Source organism: Acartia tonsa, chromosome 4 (genome assembly GCF_053477335.1).
Source record: "Acartia tonsa isolate MP-2025a chromosome 4, ASM5347733v1, whole genome shotgun sequence".
Taxonomy (NCBI): Eukaryota; Metazoa; Arthropoda; class Copepoda; order Calanoida; family Acartiidae; genus Acartia; species Acartia tonsa.
The window spans coordinates 15,541,376-15,559,766 of record NC_137263.1 but is presented as its reverse complement, the minus strand read 5'-3'; the positions used below and the strand labels follow the sequence as shown (position 1 = coordinate 15,559,766).

The window sequence follows — 18,391 nt, the reverse complement described above, 5'->3', positions numbered from 1 at the left end:
ATCTATTAAAAAATATAAGTTAGATAGACTGCAATATAAATCTTATAAGCTAATAATGAGTGTTATGATTAAAGTCAGTAGCAAAGTCATGAAAAATTAATAATGATAATTTTATATTCTTTTATTAGGTTTCATCAGAATGGATGTTAATTCAAAATATTTCTATTTCATCCTACAAAAATTAGATTTATGCTTCAAACAGCAACTATGATTGTCTTGAAATTATATTTAATTTTAAGATATTCCCATTTTGAAAAGTGGTGGAATAACATTAAAAATTCAGCGCGGCAATTGCTCAATATAGGCCTCTAGGCCCACTGCCTATTTTAGTCCTTCCAATACCTCGATTTCTCTCTTTTATTATTTTCTCTATGTAATCTAATAAAGTGAAACTTGTAGCGGACTAAACTAACGAACCCCCCAACCACCCAATTTACCCCATCCCCTCCCATTCTACTGGATGAACGAACTGACCTATAAAGTACAAGGGAAATAGCAACCTAAATTGACGACAATTTTTCCCCTGTCTTAAAATAATAAAACAAGGTTGCGTGATTTTATTTTAGTAATGAAGCAATTTTATTCCTGACAAGGGGCTGTGCACTTTTAGGGGCTCTGTATTCGAATGGGTAGATAGGGGCTAAAAAAGGGCATATAACCATCCTAAGGCTCTGATCTAAAAATGAAAAAGCCTGAAACTTTCCCGGCACCTATGCTAAGCTATAATAGAGAGCTTTATTAGTTTAGAAGTAGAATATTAAATTTCAAACAAAAACCTTACTACTTTATCCAATGTGACTAGTAGCTTCGTCCCTAGCCTGTAGGGGCAACAACTGAAGCTGCTTATCAAGTGGTAATTTAGTAGGGAAGTTATTTTTCAATTCACTTTGTCTGTCCGTTTGCCCGTAACGCTAAAGGGGACATGTAATTTTCTTGGCTGTTGTTTAAGATAGACTGCTGATTATTTGGTTAAGATACACTTTCAACAGTTTTCTAGGTCCGTTGTCAGCTACCAAATACAAAAATATTTATCTTTTAGTAAGGTTTAGTGATTTATACAATTTGATATTCTCTCTTTTTCTTATTATGAATACTGAACTTCTCTTCTAAAACTTACTTTTTTGGTTTACCAAGCCATTTTTTTGCTTCGCTACTTATGGATGTTGTTATCCTTTTTAAGTTTGAAAATAGTATTTGGAAACATAATTTATATTTTAATCATATTTGTATAAAAATTGAGGACGAGCAGATCTTATTTAGTAAATTCTAAAATATTGATGTGTGTATCTGTGTTGACTGCAATTTTAGAGATATGCCCGCGCTTCTGACAATCAAGGCTGATTATACCTACAACAAGAATATCAGATAGAAAACAAAGAGATTTTGGAAAGAAAACGAAGTTGGAGTTTTCTTCATATTTTCACAGTAGCTTTTCTACTATTTCTAGTCCCTGTGGAGGGCTCTAACCCTGCATGGCCTATTTCCTAACTCTGCGAGGCAATCATTAACATTTGTCATTCATACCTAACCTAACCTAAAATAACCTATTAAAAGCTAGTATGAAAAAACGACGAAACCTGCTACTTCGTTTTTTCCATGATCCAAACATAGTATTAGGTTGTAACGATGTGCTTTTCAGTGGTGTTTTAAAGCAAAACAATTAACCCAGGTTCCAGATCTTAAATTAACAGGAGGTAGCATGTTATTCTATAATTAGGATCTTTTCGTTAATTGAGGCATGCTAAAATTGGCCTATCGATTTCAAACTTGGGATGGTTATTCATGCAATAAGTAAGGTACGGTTTGGAAAACGAAGCAACTCTATAATCGTTTCTAGAAACTCTGTATGCTCATTTAAAACATATTGATTTTGACAACCTTTTTTGTATGATATATTTGTCCTATTCATATAATGTTTGGGGAATAATTATTCCTAATTTATTTCTATTCTAAATCTTACCTGGGCCCAGATTTCTGATACTGGCCATCGTCTTCCGTTTCTTCAGATCAATCACACGAAACATGGAGATATCAGTTCCACCTTGCACACATTTTCAAAGATTACCAAAAAAATAAATGGATATAGAATGATTTTTATGAGTAGTTTGATGAACGACTGTTTGTCATATATCTGTCTATTTATATTTAAAACAGCCAAAACAATAAGAAATCAATACATAAATCTTGGAAGGGTAAACCCTCTTTGAATGTCTGGTTCGTCCTTTTCCCCTAAACCGATTTTATGAATAACTTGTAGAGTAGCTTTACTGGGGAAAAATCCAACCCATACCTTAAATTATGTATTTATTCTAATGAAAGTAAAAGACTATAAAAATATTATCAAAATTAGACAAATTTAAAACAATTTAATATAACTTTTGAGTAAAAAAGCATGTATAAAGACCTATTTATTAAAATGGGGAAATAAGATCTATAAAACGAAGACCCTAAAAGGTAAAGTGAGAGACAATAACCCTTTTTAATAGAATGGTCATAGTACAGCTAAAAAATTATTAGCAAATATTGTCAGTATAAATTAACATTAGTAAAACAACACAAGAATCATAAAATTAGAGGTTTCGTGATAAACAAACTAAATTAAAAGAATGAAAATTTGTAAAATTAAAGATGACATTAAAAAAACATCATTAGAAAAACTAATTTGAAACCAATAGTTTAATGTATTCTTGAAGTAAAATAAAATAAAATGTGATCTTACTAATTTATGAAATGATTATTGTAATTTAGTTGAGATATGCACACACTTTTAAATGCAAAATCTTAATAATCAGGTCGCCAATTTCTATAAAACATAAAAATCAACACAAAAATAAAAGTCATCCTTTTTGTCTCTCTTTTTCCTAAGGCTTTCGGGCCTATAAAAGTAAACCTGGAAAAGAGAAACAGTCAGTCGTGATACGGAATTACTATATTACACATACTCTTTAAAAAATTCTAAAAATTAAGGGAAGACTCCCTTCTCTTGCTTTGGAATTTTCTTGAGGGTCCTGGCGGCTCAACTTAGGATTTTTCATTTAAAACACACCTAAAAAATAAAAAGTTTTGTTAGATAAATTCATAATACTTTGTTAAATAAATTGTAGAATATCATTTGATGTTGGTCAATTGAGATAAATTTAAGGATAAGGCCTTCTTAGGGCCTAAAAGCTTAGGCATCCGAACGGATAGTTATCTCCAAGTTTTTGTTCTGAAGAGAACTCCTATAGTGTGGTGAGCGGCACCATTAAATTACAAGTCACTACGGGGCTAAATAGGAATAACAAAGGGAAAGTACGGTGGTGGCAGAGCCACTAACGGTTGATGATAGCTCATTATCTGACGGCCGATACTAACAAACCGGATCCTCCCTCAAGCTTCTGAAGTCCAGAAAAGTTGGAGATCATTATCTATTCGGACAATTTAATATTTTCGGATTAGAACTCTGAATAAGTTCACGTCTTAAAGGTAGTTTTATTTTGCTAATACTCTGGAAGATCGGTTCGGAGCTAGTCTAGTGATTTTCTTACCTGACAAAGGTACCTAACAAAGAACTTCACGCCTCACGGGGATACAGGCAGCAGAACGGAATATTGTAGTCATGTTCGCATGACTCTAGTAACCACAATAGATACTTCCAGTTCAAAAGTGTTGGCAAAGTTAGATACCTAGGAATAAAAAATTCTTAGATTAAATAGCAGTATAAAGTTATCAGTAATGTTTTAATACCATTTTCGGAATAGGGCTTATAAGCAAAAGATTATCTCTTAAGCGTATTTGGATTTAGGATCGGTGTAATATAATACCACCATTCTAAGGATAGATATACTCGCCGAACAGAGATTAATGCGTCACTGATCTGGAAAGGAGACATTGGTGAGAGATTGTAGTCCTGTGAAATAGTGATAAAGGATTACATTTGTCCCTGGAACCCGGAGGTGACCCATAAAATTGGTTCCGTTACCGGATAAACCCAGGTAAGATTTAACTTTTCCTTTAGGGGGGGAGAGGGCTACAAAGCCACTAAATAAGTCTTACCGCTAGATATCCATAGTCAGAATTAACATCGTATTCTTCTAGCCTCGAATATATGTCCTGAAAATGGAAGATAATATTATTGATAATATAGACGAGGATGTATTAAATCCTCCACCATATAACCCCGATTATCAACCTAACTTAGATAATACTGAAGATCAGTATCTACACTTAGAAAATATAAATGATCAAATCGAGGAAATACCTCGAATTCAAACTGAGCCTGAGGTTCACACTATACCAGCCATGTTTGTTTTAAATAACAGACGCAGAAATAGAATCTTGCATAGGCCACAATTACATCTCAACCCCCAAAATGAGATAGAGCATAATACACAAACAATAAAACAAGAACAAACAGGCACAAAGCCTAAAATTAAAAAAGAAAATAAACCATCATCAGATCCACCAGAATATGAATCTGAATCTAGCGACTACTCAGAAAAACGAAAAAATAAAAAACATACAAATAAAAAATACAGACACTATGATCCTCTCAATCCTCATGGCTTTGAGGATAGGCGACATCATAAACATCATGAACACCGTCACAAACAAAAAGACAAACAAAGCGATAGCGACAAAGAGGACAGAAGGAAAGACGATAAAAACTTCTCAATGCCAAAGAGAATGAATAAACGTAGAGACAGTAGTAGTCCAACATCAAGTTCAAGTTCCAGTTCATCTGATACCGAATCAGATTGGGACAGACGAACATCCTCTAACAATAGAGATAATAGAAATAGAGAGGAAATGATCGAAATGAACATATTAGAAAATAAACTAACCTCTGAACAGATGGATAAGTTGAGACTTCTCCTCCAAGACTCGCCCAGCCATACAGATCTAAATATTAAAAAAATTATAAAACTTATCCCAAACAATCTAGTATGGGGTACTGCTGAACATGAGCGCATTTTCCGCCAAATAAAATACCTTGGCAAAATACCTAACCTATATGGGGAACAAACCAATCCCTATACCTTTTTCAACACTTTTAAATACTTAGAAACATATATAAAACCATTCACCCATAGTTCCTATAACAACATAATAATCCACTATTTTAACCCAGAATCAAGGAACAAATTGGACATGCTAGAAATAGATCCTAATGTGCTAAGTGCACAGGATTTCGTAAAAGCCATCCTAACTACCATAGGTGCCGAAATACTTGGGCCACAGGACTATGAAAGGCGCTTCCACACCTATAGGATAACGACAGAGGACGAAGACAGACCAAACAAAGCTGTCATAAATCTAGCCGCAATGTTGCAAAAAACGGGAAATTCCCACGAAAATCAAATGGCTAAACTTAGAGAAAAAGTGTGTTTTTATCTGGTACCGCAATATTTGCAATCTGCATTTTTGGCAACAACAAATGTACCAAATTGCACAAAAGAGACAATACTAAACTGGTTTAGCAACAATCGCAGCTATTATCATGCAGCTGTGGACAGAAAAAGAAGGATGGAAAAACAGAAAAACGGGAATGTTAATCAATTAGGAAAAAATCGTCTAAATTCCCTAACAGCCAAAAAAGAGACACCAAAAGATAATGGCAAAAACAAAGGACAACAAAATGATAAAAATGCCAAAGATGTATCTACAAAACCTAAACCTGTTTGCGAACATTGCAAAAAAGGACATTATAGCAAACATTGTCTTAAACACCCAGACCCAGCTATAAGGAAAGCTAACGGGGAATGGTGGGACAAAAAGAAAAAAGAGAAGGAATTAGCCAATCGCATAGTTTGCCTCCTATGTAATTCTGACACCCATGGTAGTGCCGATTGTCACTGGTACCCCAATGTGACACCGGCCCAAGAACAATGCCCTAGATGCCTACATTATGGGATACCGAGACGTCATCATCCCCTGGCAGCGTGCACATTACCACTGCCAGCGGAAAAAAACGCCTAGGGCCGCCGAGTACTTCTCAAGAAATCAATAAAATACATAATACGGATTCTTGGGAGATACCCGGCGCCCCTGACAAAGGGAAAAACTCACCTGCTATAAACAAACATCAAATATCCATTCCAGTAGCAGTCACACTCACTCTAAAAACAGAAATAAATAATGAAAATCAAGAAATTAAACTACTGGAATGTTCAACCAATAAAGACAAACAAAATAACCCTGTAAATATTCCACTTAATTATGATATTCAAGATGAATTTGTAAATAATAAATCAGCAGCCCCTGGCAGCTTAAACGAAGGTGACCGCTGTGATATTGTAAATAGTAATAGTATAAATAATGACCAAATATTAGATATCAATTTGACAGAAACCATACCTGTCAAAGAAATTGTAAAAAAGGGTATATCCGAAAAACTACAAGAGCTTAAAGAATCAGAAAACGAACCAATTAATGACAGTAATAGTAGCAACTTACCCATTCCGAGCGAAGACAAAGCCAATAGCACCATACTTGAACACTCAACACTATATCCTAAAATAGAAATAAAAAATGTTAGTAGTAATTCTGATGATACCCAATCTATTGAAGAAAATGACTTAAAAATTCTTTCCGAAGAAAACCCTTCAATGGAAGATACCCCTGAATATGATATAGATGAAAACGATCTATTAACAGATATTACAGGATTAACTAGGGCTGAAATCATGGCCGAAATCGAAAAAATTGAATTAGACAGTGACAAAGACTCTATATCAGACTTAAGTGACCTAGATAGTAGCGATTTTAGTTCAGATGAGGATGAAAAAAATCCCCCATCAATCTCCGAATCCGGATTGGAAAAAATATTTGAAAATTTCGAGTATCGGGGAGAAAAATCTGTAGAGGAACACTTATTGAATATCAATCAAACCATAGCTAACGTAGATATTGCAAACAAAATAAAAACAGACGAACAGACTGAAGTTGAAACTATCGCTACCGGCTGTATTTACCTGGACGAATTTGATAATGCAGCGTCTGCTAGGGAACAACATAAAGCCGGAAACATTGAGCAGTCATTTTTAGAACCTGATGATGAGTCTGAAAGCAGAATAAAACATAAAAAACATTATTTTAAAAATGAATTATCATTGGAGAATCGTGTAAAAATTGCAAAAACAATATCGTTTTTGAGTTATTTACACGAATACCCAGACCAAAATAAACTTATGACAATTATTATGATTGTGCTCACGGCCATGTTGTTGGGAAATTATCTTGCTCCATATGGGCTATTGACAATAATTTTCCTATATGTCAATATACCCAATGGGAGATATTTCCTGCAACTGCTGGCTGAGAGGACAACCGACATAATTGACATAGACAAATTAGAAACAAATCTGGAAATAAAAACAATTCAAAGCCACCTAGGCGTGCTGGACAAGATCCAAATTCCCGTGGCAATTAATGGCAGCAAAATAATTTTTGAACTAGACACTGGGGCCGCAGTAAACTGCGTATCAGAAAATATCTTACTAAAAGTGCTGCCTAATTACCACGAGATGGAGCTTTGTTCGGCCTACCGTTTGTCTTCAGTAGAAGGCAAAGCAATAAGCGTCATTGATGCCCGACGCCTAGGGGTCGAGTTTGAAGGGGTGGGAAAAGTGTTCTTGGACTTCCATGTACTTAAAGAAAAGAATATTTGCCTATTAGGACGCCCATTTTTGATCACTTGCAATATAGGCATGCAAGTAAAGGGGCAAAAGGTCTACATAGAAATAAATCCTAACAGAAGGAAGGTAAAAAATCCTTTTGCTGTCAATATCAAAAAATTAGAACTAGCAAAGGGAGAAGAAAAACTAATAGAACTGGAAGTCAAAGATAAAGACCCAAAACAAGAACACTTTATCCCACACCTTTCAAACATGTATACTCAAATTAAGATAAAATACAAAATGTATTCAATAACCAGGACAGGGGAAAATAAACTCGCGGTGTACTGTGAAAATGTGGGAGAAAATCCTCTTATAATCAAACCAGGCGGGTTTCTGATCTCTCTCCTGCCTTGCCAACCTGAAAAAGACAAAAATTTAGAATTAAAAGGTTTTAAAGCACCTAAAATGGGTTCAATTAAATCAATCGCTGTCTTGAGAGGAAACAATGGAATTAAAGAGCAGCTTAATAAAATAAAAAAAGGTTCCAATATTCTGTCAAAGACGCGCGATTATCTATTTAAACCCATCCTAAATATAATAAAATATGTCAAGAATAAAGTAAAAAATATTGTAAATAAATTATTGGATAAAATACCATTTAAAATAGTGCTAAAAAACGTATAAAGCCCCGCTCTAATGTTGATGTTTTTAAGAAAGATAAAACATATGTTAACATAGATAAGATTATTAAAATAAATAGTGTAAATACAATACAACCGGAAAATGAATTAAGTCTTGAAGAAATAGCAGATATTTTTGGGGATAATAAAGAAGGAATTGAGTTGACTGCGCCACTACCCCCACCACCGTTAACCTTAGAACAAATATTAGGAAAATTAAGTTACATAGAGGACCAAAATGTAAAACAAAGAGTGGCTAATCTTTTATTTAAATTTGAAAGTGGGGCGTCCCACAACTTCGATATTGGGGAAAGCATTGAAGAAATGGATTTCCCTTGCCCTGAAAATTATGATAAAAATACTAAAATATATAATCTCTCCCTAACCGATACGCTCCATCTTAGATATTTCATAGACCTGTGTTTAAAAATGGACATTATAGAATGCTCCCCACCCAGCCAGCAGTTTGGGTCACCTGTTTTCCGTACGAGCCGTAAGGATAAACAGGCGCCCCCACGCATAATCATTGACTCTAGGGGGGTAAATGCTAGTATTCCCTACAGCGTATCATCGATCACAATGGATCCGATGAATACGCTAAAAAATCTGCTACCTAAAGTAAGATACGGGACTTTTGTAGATATTAAAAATGCATTTTATAATCTTAAACTATCCCAAAAAGTTCTTGATTCAGGAGTGTCCTGCATTGTGACTAGCTTTGGGTGTTTCCGCTTCAAGAGAGCCATCACCGGCTATGCGGGAACACCCAGCCTTTTGTTGCATTATATATTATCAAATATTCATTTAAATGATTTAAAAATTAATGACATAATAGAATTGTTACTAGTTTGGTTCGATGACCTCTCAATTTTCAGTTGGTATGAAGAGGACATCGAAGAACACCTCGCCAAACTAGAAACTTTTCTGTCCCGCCTTAATAGGCTAAATCTAAAATTGAATTTGGACAAATGTACTTTCTGTACAGACTTAAGCAAAGATAAAGTAGTTGTATTAGGCTATCAAATAGGCCAGGGACGGATTACCGTCCCGGACAAAAAGGTCAAATATATAATGCAACTAAAGGCTCCAAAAACATTAAAAGAACTTCAATCATTTATAGGAAATCTTCAATACTATAGGTCACTTTTACCCCTACCTATCCATGGACATATGAATGCTTTGTTCCCCCAAGTAAGGAATTTTGATTGGAATGAAGAAGCAGATTTTCATTTCAATAAAATCAAAGAAATACTTGCGTCTGATAATCTCAGCAATGAATCAGCAAGAAATATAGACTTTCAGATGTTATATACAGACGCCAGCAAGCATGCCATAGGTTCCAGCTTGCTAGGATTCGAACTTAAAGACCTTTTTCAATCCGAGCTGCCTAACTTTATGGACATGCCTGCTGAATTAAAAGCATATTTTAATGACCATGAAGAGATAGGGGTACTTTTTAAAGAATCAGACTATCTAAACTTATTTTATCAGATATCTATCTTTTTAAAACTAGATTTTTCAAATTCATATGAAAATTGGTATAAAATTTTTTCAAACAATTTTACAATGTATTCACAATTAAGCTATCTCTTGGAAGTCACATCTGACGATGTTGTAAGGACTAAACAAGAAATGAATAAAATATTTGTAGAAAAAATAAATCAACTTAGAGCAGGGGCTCTACCATTGAATAATCCATACGTACAGACATTCCTCTTTTATTCTTTTTCAATTTTTTCGAAACATAAACTTCGAATAATCTACCTGTCAAGCAAAGACGGATCCATCCTCGAGAACTTGCTCTACCAGCGATTCACCGAATCCTCCAACTCTGAAATTATAATATTTGTTAATAATGACAATTTTTATTATTTGGGAGTAAAAGAAAATATTGAAATAAAACAGAGAAAATACAAAAAGACAGTTCAAAATCTAGACGTCAGTGACAGAGAAGTTTATACGTTCCTAGAAAAAAGCATGAAAAATAATTTAAATGATATTAATGTGAGAGGAAAGATATTAGGGTTTTTCTCAAAAACTGTGGCCCCCAAAGTTATGGAGACCACAGGTATAGTGTACCTAGAGATCCTGGCCATCTATGAGGGCCTCACCTTCTTTGAGGTGGAGATCAAAGGTACAAGGACATTAATACTGACAGACAATGTGGCTTGTTATAAGATCCTTAGAAACAAGAAAATAGAGAATCGTAAGAGTAAGCTTGATTACTTGAGTCAAAAAATTCTCTATTGGTTTGGAAAAATGGTCTCCTTTCTATCTATTCGGACAGACGAACAGCTGGCCGATTTTATTAGCCGCTTAATGCCCCATGCTACTGAAAGACTTGACTTTCAGGTGGAGGAAATAAAGCCTGTATATCAAGGGGAAAATTTTGCTATTTTTGATGCAGCACCCATTATACGGGACAAAGAAAACTTTATAAACAAGGACACGGATGTACAAATTTTAGCAGTAACTAGAGGCAAAGCTGACGAAGTTCTTAAGAAATATGAGGAATTAACAACCCGCAATAAAAGGGCAAAAAAGGATAAAACCAAAAAACCTAGTAAAAAGGAATTGCAAGAATCAAAAGCTTTAGCAGAAAAATTACTAGAACAAGTTTTGCCTCCTGTCCCTACTAAAAATCCATCCGAAGAAAATATTAATGTGCAGCAAGAAAGTACAAGTAAATCTATCCCTGTCCCCGAGACATCAGACAATATGACACATGTTGAAAAGAGTTCAAATAAAATTGATGACCAAAATGTTAATTTTGATTCAGGGGTTAAAGATACAAATTTAGATAAAAATCAACAACTTTTTAATGACCCAATCCCTATAACAATTGAGGATAATAATCCAATAGATATTGTGCCCGTAGAAGAACAATTTATTATTAATGATCCTATTCCAATTTTTCCTGAACAATTTATTATTAATGATCCTATTCCAGTTTTTCCTGACGAAGAACAAAAAATAATAGAAAATCCAATAAATAGTCTTCCAGATAATGAACAAATAAAATTTAATAATATAGATCCCTTGACTCCTGACCCTATTGAACAAAATATTAACACGAGCTCAAACATAAATTTAAATATTGAAACTACCGAGGATTTAGGGATAAGCATAGATACAAAAAAATCATTTTCTGAAGTCTTACTAAATACACAAGAACATAGTACAGTAGGACATAGTTCAAATAAAGCTATGGCAGATCAAATGGCACATTTTGAACAACAACTTAATAAAAAACCTGACAGGGAAGAAAGGGAAAAAATGAGAAAAGAAATAGTAAATGAATTTCTAAATCAACCCCATGATAATGAACAAAACTTGTCAAATAAAACTGAAAGTCACACCGAATATGAAGAAAGCATAATATTATTACCAAATGCAAATGCCACTTTTGAAAGGCTGCGAATTTTTGAAAAATCTACCTTTATACAATTACAAATAAAGGAAAATTTGTCAAATGACGTCAATCCAACGACATTAAAATATAAGCAAAATTTATTAATTCTACCCTACCCTCTTTACGGCTATATTGCTGGGAGCATGCACCGTGATATGGTACATGCAGGGGTGAAAAGGGTTCATGATAATATAACGTCAACATTTTATGTACAGTATAAATCAAAATTGCGGAAAATAATTGAAGCCCATATAGGTTTATGTTGTACATGTATAAAATCCAAAAACAATCACTTAAGATTAAAAAGATTAACCTCAATTAATAGAAATAATAAATTTAGAAATACGGTGGTAGCAATGGATATACTGGAATTTAGTAAGAAATCAAAAATAGATGGAATAAAAGGAATACTGGTTTTTATGGATGTAGCCACCCAGTATATCACATTGCATTACCTACCAGATCTAAACTATGAAGATGTAGAAAATGGCATAAGCCAATACATTTTATTACATGGGCATGTCAAAAATTTTTGGGCCGATAACGGCAAAAACATCAGAAATTCTAAAAGTGAATTATTTTTGAGAAAAATAGGCTCAAGATTCTTAGATAGTGCTGCTTATAAAAGTGCCTCGAGGGGCAATATCGAAAATAGGATTAAAGTAATCCAAAATTTAGTACGAATTGCTAGGGCACATGCCGCAGATGTGAAAATTAAAACAGCATTAAGCACAGTAATACATATAGTGAACACCATAAAATTAATAGGGACAAAACTAAGTCCTTATAACCTCCATTACCTTAGTCTGTACGGTTTTGAAGGTGGAATAGTGCAAAATGATAATTTATTTAGGCCAAATTTCTCATTTGACCCCAAATCTCTATCCAAGAGATTTGAGGATTATCAGATTCCTTTTAAACAATTACATGATGAAACACAAGAGTTTATTTTTAACAGACAAGAAAAATTGTTGAAAAAACTTAACAAGAATAGACATGACCATAACTATAAAGTGGGGCAGTTTTGCGTGCTGCGCCGTGACCGTCTAAAAAAGAAATACTACGCAAAAAATAAACCAGTTTTTGATTTAATGGTATGGGTCATACTTCATATAGGAAGACCTTTAATTACCATAAAAAATATCTGGAGCACTTCTACAAGGAAAGTGAATCCCACGCAAATAAAAATACTGCGTGAGGATTTAATAGGCGACTACCAATTACCCAGAAAGGTTGCTAAACACTTTAAGGTGTTGACCTTGCGGGACATCCGAAAATTTAACAAAATAAATAAAACAAATAGAATATTGAGAAGTATATCAGACGACAAATCTAGTTCTAGAGTAGATTCACTGTCAAGTATTTAATCTTAGCTAAATTAAAGAAAGACAAATATCCTAGTTATATAGTAGCTATTCTCCTTTAATATTTAAAAAGACCCACCTTTCGTCATTGCGGCCAATCTCGGAAAGCTCGAGCTCGTCGGACTCCAAGGGTAAAGCTTGACCACCAGTTCCTTGCCTTGTAACAGCATCTTGCACTTCGCTGTAAACGTCAAGTTCCAACCACGAGCCGGACAGGCAGATATCCTGGAGCGAGGTAGGAAGGCTACGGGTTCCGATGGGATACAAATAAGGCAGAGATCTTGAAGTGGGGTTGCGCAGCGACAAGGGGATTAAATCCATCTTTTGCTTAGCCACGTTATAACGTCGCTGGTAACTATGCATTTCAGTTCGCAGCCTCAAACATTCTACTCTCAGGCGTTGGGTTTTTGCATTCAAGGTTCTATAGCGAATTTTTAACTCCTCCTCTTCGGTTTTAGATCTCTTCAACAGCTGGCGAACATTCCTCAAATCACACCAAAGGCTGAGGGAGTTACAAATACAGGTCACCTGAAAATAAAAAATACAAATTAATAAAATAAGTGATTAAAAAACACATTTGCTAGAATAAGTGTAATATGTGTCATTCAAAAACAATAGATCTAATAAAAAGCAAACAAGTAGTGTCCCCTGATCGCATGAGTATATATTGGGAGCTAGTAAGAATAATTCGACAGTTGGATTTATTGTACAACGCTGTCATCCAAGCCAAAATCTGTCTATGCAGAGCTTGTAAGAACTTAAAAAGGAGAGAAGCTACTCAGGAATCAGCAGCACGTTTTTATCGATACATGGAGTCAAACTATCAACGTTTGGCACGCCCTTATTTGAGAAGAATCATTCTAAGTTTAGCCGTACAATTTAGGTTAAATTTAGGGCAACAAAACTCTTTAGAATAGTTAACCAATCATTCACTTAAATAAGCTACACAAATTATTTTCAGTAAAAAATCAGAAAATAAAGACAATACTTAAACTAAGTGAAAAACAATGATGGTTGTGAACTCACCAGAACTTTTTAGATGCTTCCCTAAGAAAAAACTTATAGAACTAGTACATGATGATATGAAGGCGGAGGATGTGATTGTACTTTGCTATGATTACATCTTCTACTTCAACGCAATGTTCAGGGACTTGAGATGGGTCCAAAGCGCCACCTCCGATGAGATATTTCATGACCGGCTGAGCGATCAAATTCGAAAGAACGGCGAATGGAAAGCCTTCTTAAAAAATTTGATCGCTTGGTTTCGTGACTCTCCACGGAGTGAAAGGCTGCCTAAAATCTTCCTTGACCATGCAGCCAGCATCGACCATACTATAAACAAATATCACCTAGCCATTAGGGAGTGGGACTCTGCAGTATGGGAGGGACGAGATAAACCTAGCCGGTTTCAGAGAGAGCGACACGAGCTCCCCCATCACGAAGGAAACCGACTCCAAAGCCTCGGCCGCCGCGCTCACCGCAACCAGGATAGACGAGATAGACGTTATCAACACCTTCAAGAACACCGTGCTAACCATTACCAACACGACACTCGCAACATACTTGGCGAATACCCCAGGGAGCAACGACAAAGGCCTAGTGGGCTAGCAGCATGGGGTTTCAGAGCCTGGCCAACTAGTGGCGACCTTCGCCAACAACTTGACAGAGGACGTCGCCGCTGTGCCTCGGTTCAACCAGTGCCACGCTATGACCACGGCCCTAGAAGTCGCGATAGCTAAGAAAATTAGCACCCATCAGCTTAGTTGGTAGTCTAGAGTAGCAACATATTTAATCCTTATTCATGATACCTATATTTAACCATATTATCCTTATTTAATCTTATTTAACCATATTAATATTATAATCATTATATGTTAATCTCTATTTAATCAAAATATATTATAATCAATAAGCACAAAATGAGTTAATGTGTCGTTTAAAAATAATTATGAAAGTTTGATAAACTCTATTTAAAAAAGATAGGGATAAGTTAATTAAAAATTAATTGAAATTTTGATTCTATAATTAGTAGAACGAGAAAAATTATAAAAAGGTTTCTAAGCGACAATAATAGGTTTTGCCTCAAATTAATTAAAATTGTAGCAATAGAATGTGCGGCTGATGCCTAGAAAAGCTTCGCTCCCAGAAAAATAGGATTGTTATTAAAACGAAAACGCAAATTTTTAGAGCTTGCTTATTTCCAAAAAATTTAGTTGATAGGTGTATCTTAATTATACGTTAATACTTAAGTAAAACGCTAACTTTAGAAAAGGGACCGATCCAAAAAAGGTTTCTGTAAAAATGTAATAACTAAAATAAAAAAGGTTCTAAACAGAAAAACAACTTTTAAAAATAATTACTACAAAAATCTATATCGACGAACGAAAAAAGCTAATTTCAGAGAAAGTTTCGCTCCAAAATTATTTTTGTTTGTAAATGAATGAACATCCCTTTTTGTAAGAACTAATAAAGGGTTAAAAAAGTTGACACATGTCAAGTTTGAACATAAAACAGATCCAAAATTATTTAAAATTTAATTCAAACAATGCAAGTTTGAATAAGTATGACACCAACTTGCTTATTTAGAAAATCCAACTTGCGAATTTTTGAAACACACTCACACAGCCTAACCTACTGGTGTGTTTGCGTCACACAACTCAGTTAGGGGTATGCACACCCTAGTGCCATATAGGCATACGCACACACAAGCCAATTAGCAGTAAAGTACATTTCAGAAGGTCACTAAAGGACACACACACCACCCGTGCTGCACAGGCACACACAAACACACAAATACACATAGCCTAGATAAAACATCAAACATACAAAATACAATCTTTATTAACAAAAAAGTAACAAATTAATTTATAATCATATTAATAAAAAATTCTTCGCGTAGGCGTAAAAATTCATCAATAATAGGTCTCATGCGAACGACAACGGTCTCGCGATCGTCACCATAGCTGGGATATTGGGAGAGAAAGACACTATATAAGCGTTCCAAACGTGCATGAAATCCAGTAAGGAAACCTTCCCTAACTCTCATAGGCAATTCAGGATTGTTGAACCTGGTCACACTCTCGTATTTAACTTCATCCAACACTTTATCCAATAAAACCTTAATATGAGTTTGCAAATTATCAAAATTAAGGTCATTTACAAGTAAGGCTTTAGAATTTTCCAGCACATTTTCTGCAAACGACATCTTTCAAACAGAAAATATAAATGATTCAAACACCATAATAACCATTCATTTTATACCAAAATAACCAGGTACGTTAAGCTAGGGATACGAATCAAGCTCACGAGTAAACCTCATTAACCTGTCATTAATCAATTTCTATTGGCTAATAGAATGCTGCATGATAATGCGCTAAATTACAGCGGCAAGCCTAACATTACAATTCTTTCCAATACAAACATAACAATATAAAATAAATCTAACCTTTTAATAATACTATTAATATATTATTACGCCGTTTAAAACAAATAAAAAACAATTTTCCACAATTTATTGAAAAATCAATTTGGAAACATTAAGAACATATTTCAAAATCAAGGAAAGCTGCCGCTGGTTTTCTCACAGATCCTGTTGGAAATTGAATCGAATCTTCGACGGATAAACTCAATGTAATCATTCGAATACTCGATAAAATCATCCCCAAAAGTAGCAGGCTTAGTATCATCTGGTGTGAAACGGCTGACCCACTCAAATTCTAGATCCAGCAACTCTCTTCTAAAATTATCGCGATCAGTTTGAGAAGCTAAATCTCCGTATTCGCCGTTTTGTAAACCCACCACAATTTTGGCTATATTTCTAGTGAAATCGCCATAAATAACTTTTAGAGCCTCGCGACTAGCAAATGTAGGCATTTTCGCAATAAGCAACCAAACACAACTGAAATTAAACAAAACAAACCAAGCAAACATCAACTAAAGCACAAAAATAAACCAATTCGCGCGCAAATTAAGCGCGCCAAATAACAAAGACTTAATAGCTACCACACCTGGAGAAATAAAACACACCCCTTTTTAAACCGATTGAAATAATAACTAAACTACACAACAGCTGCGGGCAGCTAGGAAATAAAAGAGGCGGCAAAAATATTAAAACAAAACAAATTTTAGAAAATATCATATAAAACAAAATAAATAAAATAATTTTCACATTTATTAATGTATATTTGAAACACAAATAATTTGTCTAAACATGAAAAACTTGGAGCTGGTGAAACTCTACATCATCTTCTACAGTTTTCAACTTAGCAAGTTGAACATCCTCAGTTTCTCCTGGCAAAGGCCGACAGAGCAAGACCCTTGCGACTAAAGTTTCTTGAACACCCAATAGTCTAACCACCTCCTGTCTATCAACGGTAGGATCAGAAGTCTCAATCCTCATTTGTAGATATCTATGTGCATTCCTCATGACGCTAGTCAAATCCTCCCAAATTAATCTAACAGTTTCGCTTGCAGCCATTCTTTTAAAATACTCGCTAACAAACTAAAAGTAAAACCAAAACCAAAAAACATTAGAACTCTAAGCACACCAGATACGCGCGCGCAAAACTAAATAAACCGTCCATAGAACAAAAATAAAATAGATCAGAAATATTTTCGGGCATACAAAACAACAAATAAATAAATATTACAAAATTTATTCATAAAATTATGACAATAAATTTTATAAAACACTACAAACTGAAACTAAACTACAAATTTAAATTTTAATATTCTTGCCAAATATCATAAACATTCTGGCCAACAAAGCCCATAGCATCTCGAAAAAATCGATCCAGCTTTGCAACCTTTTTAAAGATAGGTTTCATCTTTCGAACAAAAGCCCCCTTGGTTTCTCCAAATATGGGGCGGCTCAAGCTGAAATAGTTGAACAGTACATCCAATTCACGCAAACATTCTTTAGCCAAGATACAGATACCATCACCAGGATATTCCAAATATGCTTCGAACTGCTGCCGAGCACAACCAAACTCGTATTCTCGAATAAAATCCCAATCTTCACAAGCACTCTCATACGCATTTTCATAACAAACATCCGCATCCGTGAAATCTTTCTCAGACATTTTTACTCCAAAGTTCAATAAAGAATGATAAAATCATAAAGCACAACTTATATTTATACTTAAAATTGTCAATAACACACATACAGATTACAAACACACACACCGATATCAAAAAATCCAAAATAACAAACAAAAAATTTAACCCTTAGAATAAATAGGTAAAATTAAAATTTTGTTCCAAAAGCGTTAAATTTATAAAACTTCTAAAAGTGAGTTATAATCCTTATAGCGTTAACACACAACAGCAATAGAAAAA

The 18,391-nt window shown here is 34.5% G+C and overlaps 1 protein-coding gene across 1 annotated transcript in view; it reads right to left on the bottom strand.

Annotated features, from left to right (window-relative positions):
• Window positions 1–1,193: 1,193 nt before the first annotated feature.
• The window catches only part of LOC145316246 (uncharacterized), a 39,634-nt gene continuing 22,436 nt past the window's right edge, over window positions 1,194–18,391 (bottom strand). Inside the window, exons 9-10 of the mRNA XM_080156667.1 lie at window positions 1,961–2,043; window positions 1,194–1,347 (exon numbers count right to left, since the gene is read on the bottom strand). Of these exons, the coding sequence (XP_080012793.1) occupies window positions 1,253–1,347; window positions 1,961–2,043 (178 nt within the window). The 3' untranslated portion in view covers window positions 1,194–1,252. The remainder of the gene's footprint in view (window positions 1,348–1,960; window positions 2,044–18,391) is intronic.